This window comes from Harmonia axyridis, chromosome 7 (assembly GCF_914767665.1).
Source record: "Harmonia axyridis chromosome 7, icHarAxyr1.1, whole genome shotgun sequence".
Lineage (NCBI taxonomy): Eukaryota > Metazoa > Arthropoda > Insecta > Coleoptera > Coccinellidae > Harmonia > Harmonia axyridis.
Genome location: NC_059507.1, coordinates 10,062,534 through 10,076,081, shown reverse-complemented (window position 1 = coordinate 10,076,081; position 13,548 = coordinate 10,062,534). Strand labels below are relative to the sequence as shown.

The 13,548-nt window shown below is 36.6% G+C and overlaps 1 protein-coding gene across 1 annotated transcript in view; it reads right to left on the bottom strand.

Moving 5' to 3' along the window:
• Positions 1-13,548, bottom strand: part of LOC123684527 (lachesin-like) — a gene marked incomplete at its 5' end in the record, with an annotated part of 37,529 nt that overhangs the window by 4,101 nt on the left and 19,880 nt on the right. The window contains 3 exons of the mRNA XM_045623820.1: positions 4,777-4,947; positions 11,000-11,119; positions 11,179-11,307. Of these exons, the coding sequence (XP_045479776.1) occupies positions 4,777-4,947; positions 11,000-11,119; positions 11,179-11,307 (420 nt within the window). The remainder of the gene's footprint in view (positions 1-4,776; positions 4,948-10,999; positions 11,120-11,178; positions 11,308-13,548) is intronic.

The window sequence follows — 13,548 nt, the reverse complement described above, 5'->3', positions numbered from 1 at the left end:
TGGGCCGACGAAAATCCACATGAGGTAATTGAAGATCGTTTTCAACATCAGTTCTCATTGAATGTTTGGGTTGGCATTGTGGGTGACTGCCTAATAGGGCCGATATTTTTACCAGAAAGACTTACCGGGGACGTGTATCGCAACTTTTTAGAACAAACGTTACCTCTGTTTTTGGAGGATGTACCATTGGCAATAAGACATGCAATGTGGTTTATGCACGATGGTGCACCAGCGCATTTTAGTTTGGTTGCTCGTGAGTTTTTAACATTAACATACGGAGATCGCTGGATTGGAAGAGGTGGACCTCATTTATGGCCTGCTCGTTCCCCGGACTTAAACCCCTTAGATTATTTCCTATGGGGCCATCTAAAATCATTAGTTTATACCACTCCAGTAGAAAATGTGGAAGACTTGCGAAATCGGATCATTGCTGGGTGTAACTTAATAAGAAATGATCCTGGTGTTTTTGAAAGGGTTCGGCAGTCAATGAGGAGAAGATTGGATGCTTGTATGCTGGCTAGAGGTGGTCATTTTCAACAGTTTTTGTAGGTTGAGTTGAATTTTCATGTAATTTTTCATAATAAAATGTTATTATCTGAAATTTTGTTTCCCCTATATCTTCGAAACAAATAGGTTTTTCAAAAATCATCAAAGGACAAAATATTCTTAGAATAGTCCAAGGAACAACCCCCTGAATTTTTGCCGCATGTTTAGGAAACACCCTGTATAATGTTGATCCCTGAATCCGCACTGGCGAACAAAAAAAGGGTCACTAAGATTTTACACTGTCTTTTCCAACAGATTCACGTGTTAGACGGCGAACGCAGTGGACGCCCAAAAGAGGCTGTCATCGACGAAAAAATCAAAAAAGTTCACAAAATAATTTTGAATGACAGTAAAGAGAAGTTGATCGAGATAGTAGACATTGTGAAGATATCATCTGAACGTGAACATCATTCATTCATGAATATTTGTACATGAGAAAGCTGTGTGCAAAATGGGTGCCGCGCGATCTCACAATTGATCAAAAGCTACAACATGTTGATGATTCTGAGCAGTGTTTTAAGCTGTTTAAGTGCAATAAACCTGAATTTTTGCGTCGATATGCGACAATGGATGTAACATGGCTCCATCATTTCACTCCGGAGTCCAATCAACACTCAGCTGAGTGGACTGCACACGATGAACCGAATCCAAAGCGAGGAAAAGTACAACAGTCAGCTGGCAAGGTTATGGCATCAGTATTTTGGGATGTGCAAGGTATAATATTCATTGATTACCTCCAAAAGGGCCATATTATCAGCAGCGATTATTATATAGCGTTATTGGACCCTTTAAACGATGAAATCGTTAAAAAACGACCCCATTTGAAGAAAAAAAGGGGGGTCAAGACAATGCGCCGTGTCACAAATCAATGAAAACAATGACAAAATTGCATGAATTGGGCTTTGAATTGCTTCTGCATCCACCCTATTCGCCAGATCTGGCCCCCAGCGACTTTTTCCTGTTCTCAGACCTCAAAAGAATGCTCGCTGGAAAGAAATTTTGCACCAATGAAGAAGTAATCGCCGAAACTGAGGCCTATTTTGAAGCGAAAGACAAATCGTACTACAAAAATGGTATCGAAAAGTTGGAAGATCGCTATAATCGCTGTATCGTCCTCGAAGGCAACTATGTTGAATAATAAAATCAAATTTTGCCAAAAAAATTGGTTTTACTATGGTAGATCGGGGACTTTGCAATTGGCCTGTTCTATACAATAATATCCCCAAGGCTCTATAGTTAGGAGGTTCTAATCACGAATTATTGATATGGAATTAGAAAATCTCAGCACTGGATGCCATTTATGGGCCATCATATAAGTGACGACAATAGGCAATCAATTTGAAAGCGGCGATAAAATATGATCATCAATAAATAATCCATTATGTATCAATTTTGTCACTTAATCTGAAGTTATGGCGTAACCCGGATATAACTAAAATTCATGTTGATATTAAGGGCAAATGACCGAATAGTGGATATTTCACATTATGGCCATTTTCAGGATTTAAAGGGAGACGCAAAAAAAACGATTTGAAAATTTGATATGCTGTTGATGTAAACCGATGGCTATTGATGGTACCATTAGGCCAATTGAAAAGTCCCCGGTCTTATGCACAGATGGCGGTGCTAGTATTAAATCCATATGATATTTAGTTAGTACCAACCTTCAAAAGATACTTGTCAAAATTTGATAGTATGTAGTTAGACCATTAGTTTGCGTTCTGAGTGTAGCTACTTTTGCTATTTGAAAAAAAGATGAAAAAAAAAGAAGAATTTCGTGTGCTGACGAAATATTGCTTTTTGAAGGTAAAAACGCAGTTGAAGCAAAATCTTGGCTTGATGAAGAGTTTCCGGGGTCTGCACCAGGAAAATCAAACATCATTGATTGGTATGTTAAGTTTAAACGTGGTGAAATGAGCACCGAAGACGGCGAACGCAGTGGACGCCCAAAAGAGGCTGTTACCGAAGAAAAAATTAATAAAGCTCACAAAATAATTTTGAATGACCGTAGAGTGAAGTAAAAATCAGTGGGTTTTTTGAAAACTTGAAGATTTTATGCACGATATTATTCACTTTTTGCACTTATTTGATAACACCCTGTATGTAGATAGAGCCGATTATAATATACATTTTTTTCAGATCCCTATAATTTGGAAAAGTATACACTATTTTCAATATCTCTATATTTTGAGACTTTGAGTATGTGTGTCTATCTATCCCTCAGTACATAGCATTAAGAACTTCAGACCAAATATTCCAAACGTCTTCTCAAATTTCAGACGATTCAATGACTTTTGAAAAGTATATCATCCTTAAGCATCGCATATTCTATTCGATATATCGGGTATAAGGAGGATATCAATCAGTTCATTCTGAGAAGAGATATCACAGCGAATATTTGAATAAGGTAGACAGAAATATGTCACTCCCAAAGAAATATGAGCCATAAAAACCAGTTTGTTCAGAATGAAGCCGGATAATAGTGATTTATATAGGCTGGAATCGCATGAACGTCTCAAGAAACACATTGTAATACATGAGTGATGCAAAATCTTCGTCAGGTGCTTAATATTTCTATCTGTCGACGTTCATCTTGCAGCGTGAGAAGTGGTTATTGATGTTTCTGTGGAAATACGATTCACTTGGACTTGAAATTGGTATCTATGTGGGTGGAATTTAGATAATGGAGTAGGAAGCAGCCTAATGGAAAATTGTTTCCGGTTGATTGAAATATTTGAAACAGTCATTTTCCAGAAACGACCTGTGACTTGAGATGGGTATCAAGATATCCATGATCTGTTTTCTGTTACCTTAATATTTCGAAAAAAGAGATCTGGTTCCTTGAATATTTATTCCCCACCCAGTTGCAGGAACGTTCATTATATTTAAGGCCGCCATTAAAATTGTAATCCTCCAGTTGGAGGATCCTATTGGCTATCCGCACCCTTTAATGGAGGATTAAAATTTTAATGCGGCATTGAATTTTAATGAACGTTCCTGCAACTGGGTGTAAGTCTTATTGTGCTTGGGATGGTCTCAGTGAGCATCGAATTTGGGACTCCCTACACAATGTCTTTCATTGTACTATGACAAAATAATAATAAGTAAACGCCAATGTGTTTTTTACCGCTATTCTGTATGAAATTTTTATTGTAGACCTATAACTTTTTGACAACTTGAGTAATTTCGGTCACCCCTCTTAATATACTACCCTGTGTATCTCAAAAACTACTCATAGCGAAGCCAAAATACTGTTTGACATTATAATAGTATACTCGAACTAAGAGTAATGACTTTTTCAATTACAGTGTGAATTATGAACTAAACGAATTTCATTTTGAATAATGGTTGATTCATCAATTTTTATTGAAAACCAAACTAAAATTATTATCTTATGGGTAAGCAATATTTGTCTCGTAAAAGTGTTTTATTCAAAATGTTTTCCTACGATAAATATTACTTTAAAGAAATGTCATTTTACAACTTCGGCACCCTGTATCTCGACAACTCATCAACTGATTGAATTGGACCCATTTATTTGTCAAGAAGATCATATTCTAAAAAATACGAAAAATTCAAAAAATTAACCGCTGACAATTTTTCTATTAGGATGCTGCCTGGTATTTTTGAGCGAAAACTGTAAAGGTCACATAACGTTTTTGAATCAGGATCATTAAGGCCCAGTCAGCCTTTTGAGGAACTGCGACCACATAAATCTTTTGTTCTTAACCCTACAAACTTACAAACCCAAGGAGATCGACCTCCCTTAGAAGCCTTGGCTGATACCTCATGAGTATCCAAGACAGAATTTCCCCTACGAGTGGTTCTTAGCTACTTAGGTTGGTGAACCCCGAAAATTTGCACACTATTCGTTCAGCTGTTTCTACCTGCATTCACAATGCTGACAGCTGTCTAACGGTACGTGTTCCTCGGACAGTTTCCGTCGACCGCCGCGTCTCTACGACTTTATTTGACCAATCGCATAGCTCCGCCCAACTACGGCATTGCTAGAATTGTGATTGGTTAGATAATGTCGTCGAAACGCGACGGTTGGCTGAACTGTCCGAGGAAAACGTACCTTTACCCATGTAGTTCAAAAGATATTTGTATAGACAGTTCTCTATCAGCTGTCCCACCATTACCCGAAGCTCAGCTCACACAGTTTCATTAATCGAAAACGATAATAAAACGAAATGTCACGTAAAGTACTTGTAATGAAATATGACTTACCATACAGTCTTATATTACTTTCAACTTCACCTAAAGAATTCTTAGCGATGCATCTGTATGAACCAGCATCCTCTTTCTGCAGGTTCCGTATTTTCAAAATCATTTTCACCTCGAACGGCGACTTACTCGTTGTCTGAACATCGTACTTGTAGCTGCTAACTACCATCTCTCCTGCGAAAATAAAAATGATTTAAAAAGATCCAAATTCACAATAATTGCAAAGACTAATTGAAATTGGAGAAATACCTAATACCTCCCTGACAACGAATCTGATTGGGTTGATAATTTGAGTGTATGTTAGGAGCTTTTGAGCGCTCGTCATCTATGCGCCAATTGCACCTTTGAAAATCACATGAGAGAACTATGGGGTCAAACACACTTTTTTTCTTGAAACTCTAATAATGAGCAGCTCACAGGTTGAGGGATTTAGTAATTTTATGCAAACAATCCCATAAATTTTGAGATCTCGATAAATTTTGATGCAACTTCGTGGTTTGATGGTTTGAGATGGTCAATTTAGGCGGAGTATAAGACGAATGTGAAATCATAAACCTTTTCAATAATATGACACGTCCAATTTTTTTTTCTCAGGAATTCTTAATTCTGCTTCGATTGCAAAACTTCGAAACCGCACTAGAAATGAAGTCTTTTAGAGTTTTGCTTAATTCTTGGGGGTCTCGGGTTAGTTCTGAGAAAATGAATGATAATGGGAGTACTTCTTAAGTTGGAAGTTGAGATTTATGTTTATGAGTTTGAAAGTTCGAATCTGGAATGGGTCAAGACAATCTCGAATTGTTAAATGAGCTATAATATATTTTTTGGACGTAGCATACAATGAAGGAAAGCTGTCTAGACCCAAATGGATATTCCACTATATTACTAATGCGGAATAGTATATCTACTCCAATGAAGACATTACTTTTGTATCTCATTAGATTTTATTCTTAATTCAATGATTTTTCATTAGAAATACTGCATATTTTTCACTATGGTTTACCATTTTTCCTCTTAATACAAAATATTTCGGCACGTATAAGAAAGAAATATGAAATTATAATGAAAAAATTAATGAATATCTAGCGATGGGAAACGCACCATGGGTGAACCGTTTTGAAATACAAAAAAAAATTTCAAACATTCACAACTTCGAAGATATAAGTAGAACTAGAACTTCGTGTTGGAAAATATACTAACTGACAAAGAAACTGCAACATCCGAAGGGCTTACACTCTGGCAACATTAGGTAGGGCATTATCTTGCTGAAATATTGGATTCTCGAGCCGGTTGAGGTAAGGAAGAATATATTGCTCCATTATTTCTTGAAGGTAACGAAGCGCTGCCATGTTACCACGAATAAAGACTAAAGGTGACCTACTTGCATGTGCAATAACACCCATAACGCCTACTGTCCGGTGTACATGACGCTCAATATCAAACTGAGGTTCACGTCTTTCTTCCCGACATCGTCTAACCCTTCTTGGGCCATCATGTGCACCCAAGGAGAATCGAGATTCATTAGATAAGACCTAATGCCATTCCACATTCCAATGTTAACGTTCTCTGCACCACAGTAATCGTTGCCGGCGATACTCAACCGTCAGAGGTAACACAAAATGAAGTCGATAATGCTGCAGTCTAAAAGATCTTATCCGGTGGTAAACCGTAAGGACAGTTACGGGATGGCCTTGTTCTCCTTACCACTCATCAGCTAAAGATGGAGTTGTCGCAAATCGGTCTCTAATGGACATAAGTCTTAGACGTCGATCTTGAACTTCATTCGTGCCCTTTCGATGTCGGGTGCCTAGTCTTCTTCGATTTTGGGCATTATCAAACCACGCTTGACAACATCTCATAACAGTAGTTGGATTTCTGTTCGTACGGTCAGCGATTTCTCGAAATGACAACCCCGTCTCCCGTAGACCAATAATTCGACCTCTTTCAAATTCATTTAACTACCAGTGGCTTCCCAAAAAAAGTTCTGGAGGAAAAATAGGACACTAGTCCAAAAAAAAAAATACCACCTTGTAGATTTGCATTCAAAATCAGCATATCACATGATGAAATCTTTAAATCGGAATGAATATATGGCAAATTTAAATCAAATATCTTGTTTAGGGAATGTGCTATGAGAAGCAACTTGAAAAAGAATCAAACTTTAACTATCATATTTGGAGGACTTTTTTCTCTTGAAATAATCCAAAGAATCTGTCATTTTTGTTTGTACCCCCAATTTGGGAACACCTTGTATATTCAGTTTCTACGAAATTAGAGAGAGTACGCATGACCTCTTCGGAATCAAAACTGAGGTCATAAGACTAGTAGCAGAGCCATTAGAGAGTGTTAATGGAATAATGAATGAGGTTGTAATACGACAAAACAAGAAATTCAATAGTTCCGAATTGAACTTCAATTCGCTATGTCTTGATTTCATATACCCATAGTTTAATCAGTTGGAGTGCATAACCGACACCATAAAATAATCTGGAGCTGCATCTATCAGCCGAAAATAAGTTTTGGTCAAGCTATTTGAGATACAGCCTCAGATAGCGATAAACATTAATTTATATACAGGCAGGAGTGGCGTGTATCAAGCCTGATAGCAATATTGGGTATATTCGCATTCGATTTCCGGCCCACATGATTAATGAAATCGATGCTTAATTTCATCCTTTCGATAGTTAATACGTCACGTCCGGAATTGTAGGGGGCCCCACAGATGCTTACAGATTTCAGCAGGGTTTTAGCATAACGTCAAAGCTTTCTCTGTGAGGGTTGAACGACAGAGAAAAATTGTAATGTTCCCCAATTTTGGTTACCAGTCATTCGATAATAATAGGGAAAGCCGAACTAGCGGTAATTTATTATAAACTTTGCTTCCGCCATTTTTTTTCCGAAAGTCGAGGCTTCATTATGAAAAACTGGTTATACAGTTATGATTCAAAGTATTATCCATCCCTGGCCACTACTTTCTCCCAGCTTCGTACGATTCCGGGTTGAAAAAACTTGTAATTTTTTGAAGTGATCCACGAATCGATCCAATTTTTCACTTCTTCATAAGACCGGAAGTGCTGGTCAGCCAGGCCGTGTGTTATTGATCGAAACAAGTGATAGTCCGAGAGAGCAACGTCTGGAGAATACGGCAGGTGGGGTAGGACATCCCATTTCAACGTTTTCAAGTATGTTTTGACCTCTTTCGCAACATGGTGTCGAGCATTGTCATGCACTAAAATCACTTTATCATGTCTCTCGTTGTATTACGGTCGTTTGTCTTTCAATGCTCGGCTCAAATGCGTTAATTGCGTTCGACAACGATTGTCTGTGAATGTTTCAGTCGGTTTTAACAACTCATAATACACTACGCCGAGCTGGTCCCACTAAATATTGAGCATGACCTTGAAACCGTGAATATTCGGTTTGGCCGTCGACTTGGAATGCAAAAAGAATTAAAGCAGCGTTTACATCAGCGAAAATTTTTCGCGAAAGCCACTCAGGCAAAACTTCCTCGCTTCGAGGAAATTTCGAACAACCCAAAACAAAGCGCAATTCAGCGCGAAAAATTGCGCGAGTGTGGAGAGCCATCGAGCGAGTCGCCTTCAGTTCTAGTTTCGCAACCAAGATAAAACTTGTCTAGTTCCTCCAGCCACATTTTCGTCATATCAATGTTATTTTTGAGCTAAAGTAGATAGAAGAAAAATAGCCAGCCTCGAGGATGGTAGAGGACACAATTATTTTTTGTAAAAAGTCAATATGGAACCAACCTCATGGCAGAAAAGATACAAAAACCACAATCCCCTGAGCATTATGGAGACCCCGTTTACACTAAGCAAAACTTGATGAGCGAAAACTTTTGACGCGCGCGCAGAAAAAACCGACTGAGCTCTGACTCAACACAATAACACAAATAGGAGAAAAGTGTGCACTAAGCGCAATTCTCTCGCGAAATAATTTCGCGAGGGAATTGCGCATCGTGCAAACGTAGCTTATGAAGGAGGAATTTTCGTTGGAAGTCAAGTTGATGGCAAAAAGATGCAGTACCGTATTTATGTTTAGAAAATTGTGAATTTGAATGATGAGATCTATTTTATCCGAAATAGACAAATTTGAATGTTCTTCTTCCATTATTTGGTGCCGATTCAACGACGTATATCGAAAGGGAGAAAATCTGTATGAAACGTACCGAAAATCCTATTCATATCATAATTTTCTAATAGAATTCATACAAAATAATTTCAGAAGGTATTTCATATTTCTCAATCAAACGTAGATTGAAGGATGTGTGTCTTCAATTTGTTTATAAAATCAGCATTTTCATTTCCGTTCGAAGTACGTTCACCAGAGAAATACCAAGTTACTTTCATATTTCCGGTGAACTGTGGAATTGGTATTGTATCAATAAATCTATTGTCATCATATTTACGCTTGCTCTTGACGTTATATTATAAATAGTTGTTAGTTTTAGAAATAAAGTGCATTTACACACGATCTGCCTTTCAGTCATAACCCTTGAGTCCTCAACAAATCCTCTATCTTGAAACTCAAAGTAAAGTTGTGACGTTACGTTACCCCAACAAAATCGAACCTTCTATGCTTGCATTTGTTATCTTTATATTCTTTCTTTTTCTCCAATAAAGTGATAAATGAAGTTTTTTTTTAGAGTATCACGTAAATCTATGTTTTCATATTGGTAAAGTATAATAATTGATTAGAGTTTGGCATAATACGTAGAATATTCTATTTTCTCATAATCTCCCAAATGATCGATCAAACCGAAATTTACGATATGATTGTGAAATAACGCTTTTGAAAGTTTATGCGAAATGTAGGAAAACAAATTACATATATGAATACCAATTTTAGCTTTCCTGACTTCAACGTATCGCGTATATCGCCTAATGAAGCTGGACAGCTCGAGAGTGCATTCATTTGGATATTTTAATGTGTGTGTGTGTTCGTTTGGCTTATTATGAATGTACTAATTGACGAATGGATTATTAATATGACACATTAACAATTAATCTCATGTTCATTTGAACTTTAAACAGCTTCATTGATGGGCTTGGCATTAAAGAGAATTTTTCACCCATAGACAATATTTTAAAAAGTTTTTTATTCTACTAATGTTGGAAATTTTTCATTTTCACTTTTTGATTATTAATATCATAAATTTCAGCAGATACTATAGATCTCTAGGACTTCGCTCTCAGTCTTTTGTCAGTTTTATACAGTGTGGAAAAGCCAAATAAAATAAATTCATTAACTTTTTGAAAAATTAGGGGATATACCTGCCTTTTGAAGTGTGTTGAAGGAAGGGTTCGCTTTTCACGATGAACAATGAAAATTTAAAATTTAAATTGGACATCTTTCGGGATTTTCCATGAATATGTACAGTAACAAAAATAATGAATTTATTTCATTTGAGTTTTCCACATTGTAGAGGTATATCCCTAGTCTCCAAGGGTGCAATGGACGTATGAATGAACCTACGCTCAAACGCTCCTGACTTCTCGTCAATGTTCTCCTCATTCTTTGAAAAGTGAAACTTTTATTGAATGCATCATCATTTTGGGTTTTCCTATAGCTAATGTGTCAGTCTGTACAAGGTGTTATATGATTCTGTAGTGTTCTTTAATTTTTTTTATTCCCTGCCGCCTTTAATGCATTGCGCACACTGAAAGAAATATTGTTCCTAATATCAATGAATGCCGTTCATCGACCTTCCGTACGTTGATACAATGTACTTTTCATTATGCCAACGAACAAATTCGTTTTAGTTGAAATTCATGTTACGTACTTTTTCGTTGTCCCAATGAACAGGCGTTCGTTGACGTTTTTAGTGCTAACTCGGCTTTTGGATTAACAGTTCATCATAGGAATATACACAGTACATCAACTCAATGAAAGATATTCATCCCCCCGATGAACTTGACACGTTGGCCCAATGAATTTGTTCATCAACGTAGCCGACCGCCCGCAGACAGATCACGTGACTCACGTAAATGAAAGAATAACCGATCCGAATTGGAAATGTTTGGTGGTTCGATTGGAAATATTAATTTACACTGAGAGAAATCCATCTTTTTTAATTATAAAGCAATTATTTGAAGGATATTTATTCACAGCTATTTATTCGTTCAGTACATTTGTACGAATATTTTCCCTTGAACTTGATTAAATTCGAGAAGATAATTTCAGTCAGTCGAGTATTCATTTTAATTTTCCTCACCTGTATCCCTGATCCAGTAATTGATAGATTTGGGAAAGGCTTCGATGTGGCACTCCAATGAAACGTCGGTTCCGATTGGAGAGCCCACTAATTGATTTGGAACGTGAATCACAGGATGGACTGAAAAGAACATCATAACCACTGTTAAACGTTCGTTAATCTCAACCTTGAACACTTACAGTGAACGTTAACTATGATTCGTTTACTGACTGTTGGAGGTACTCCATTCGTCGCAATGCACATGTAAGCACCCATTTCAGCTCTTGAAATCTTGATCAGTCTGAGCACTTCTCCTTGGTACACCGCCACTGAAATGAAAACCGAATGTGATAAATTTATTCATCGGACTTTGAAAGAACATTTTACAGACACCAGTGTCTGAAAGTGAAATTATTTGTATATATACTGGGTGACCTTTGTTGAACTGTATCGAGTGCCGATATTCGTTGTCTAGTGAGGGAATCTCAGAACCTCTTTGAGCTAGAAAAATATGGATGCTATGATATATTTTTGGGTTCGAATTCTGAGAGAATTAATTCAGTGAATCATAAATTCAACTGAAAACTGAAAATTGGAGAATGACGTTTAATTGAAAGTTCTCATAACTTATTTAATTACTGGTATTATAAATATGAAACAAAAACATTCTACAGGTACTTTTTCAAGTAGAATCTATTGGTGTAATCATTTATTGCCATTAGTTATAAGATATAATACAAACTTTGTTTCTATAACAAATAAAATTGCTTTTTTTACCTTTTCAAAAACATATTACACTGAGATTTTTGAGTTCTTCTGTTTCTTAAGAAATTTCTCAGCTAACTTAATTTTGCCTCAATTTTACTACGTTGAGCAAGTTTGATTCAAATTTTGGATTATTTTCATCAGAAAATGATATGATATATATGAAAAAAGCAAAACTATGCTGTATTAGATGTTGAAAAAGAATTAGTATAATTTGAAAGTTGGTACATGAAGAAAAGAATAAGTACTAAATTTCTAAAATAAATTTGGCTGCAACTTTCGAATTCCACAATTTGTGTATGACGAAATTATTTTGAAATCTTGCTAAATTCCTTCTTTATTTCCAAGAATAGTTTTCGTTTGAATGCATCCACTAGTTTTGTTTCAGCAGATTTCGATTTGATAAGGGAAAGAAGCAAAGAAAGGAAAATAATCAATGAACATATTTTATTGCGATTAAACTCAAAATTTCAGTAGAAAATGTATTCATAAATTATGTTGGAAAGGCCCATTCCTTATATAAGCACGTGCCCTTTTTCTTACTTCTGCAGTTGTTTCTTTCCGCCAGAAATTTTCTCTCAATCTTTTCGCTGTTTCGTCTATTCTAACGGTGTGAGATCAGGACTTCTTGCTGGCCACGAAAATAATCCAAAACTATAATCAAATTTGGTCAACGTAAAAAAAATTGACGAAAAATGAAGTAAGGAGAGAAATCTTTGGAAAATCACAACCTATATCTCCGATGGTAGCACGTTTTGCCGAAGTTATCTATTGATCTCTTATATAACGTCAAAAAGCGTTAGTTCTTCTCAAGAATTATACTATCCTCACTCTAGCTTTATTATTCCAGGTAGGTAATAATAATTTCAATGGGATTTGCATGGAATTTTCAATCATTTTCTCTGTTATCAAGAAACCATTCACGTTTTCCAACAAGGTACCTAGAATATGGTCCACAGTCTGTGACTGGATGAGATAAAATGAGCACCGACATTGTTTTGGTGCTTGCGCTATCAGTAGTCCCAGAGAACATCAACTTTACGACTCTCAGTTCGCATCTGCAATTCTGCCAACATGCCGAGATTGTGATTCTGGAATCGTAACTCGTGAAATTTTCCTCAAAATCACGTCGAATTATCAGAGAACTTTTCAGCAAATTCAATATGGTAACATTTTCCGCCTTGTGCACATATACCTATATACGTTTTCAACGAGCCCTTATATTGAAGATGGATTCTCATGAAAACGAAAGATTCCTTGGAACGTTTTATTGCCAGTTATTCCGAATGATGAATGTTCGTTTTTGAGCGCTCGTTCCCCGAACAGAGCGCTTATTAGGCCAATTGAAAAGTCCCCGGTCTGATGCACAGATGGCGGTGCTAGTATTAAATCCATATGATTTTTAGTTAGTACCAACTTTCAAAAGATACGTGTCAAAATTTGACAGCAGTCCGACCATTAGTTTGTGAGATATTGCGTTGTGAGTGTAGCTACTTTTGTCATTTGAAAAAAAGAAGGAAAAGAAAGAATTTCGTGTGCTGATAAAATATTGCTTTTTGAAGGGAAAAAATACTGTTGAAGCAAAATCTTGGCTTGATGAAGAGTTTCGGGGTCTGCACCAGGAAAATCAACCATCATTGATTGGTATGCTAAGTTTAAACGTGGTGAAATTAGCATGGAAGACGGCGAATGCAATGGACGCCCAAAAGAGGCTATCACCAACGAAAAAATCAAAAGAGTTCATAAAATAATTTTGATTGACTGTGAATTGAAGTGGATCGAGATAGTGGACATTGTGAAGATGT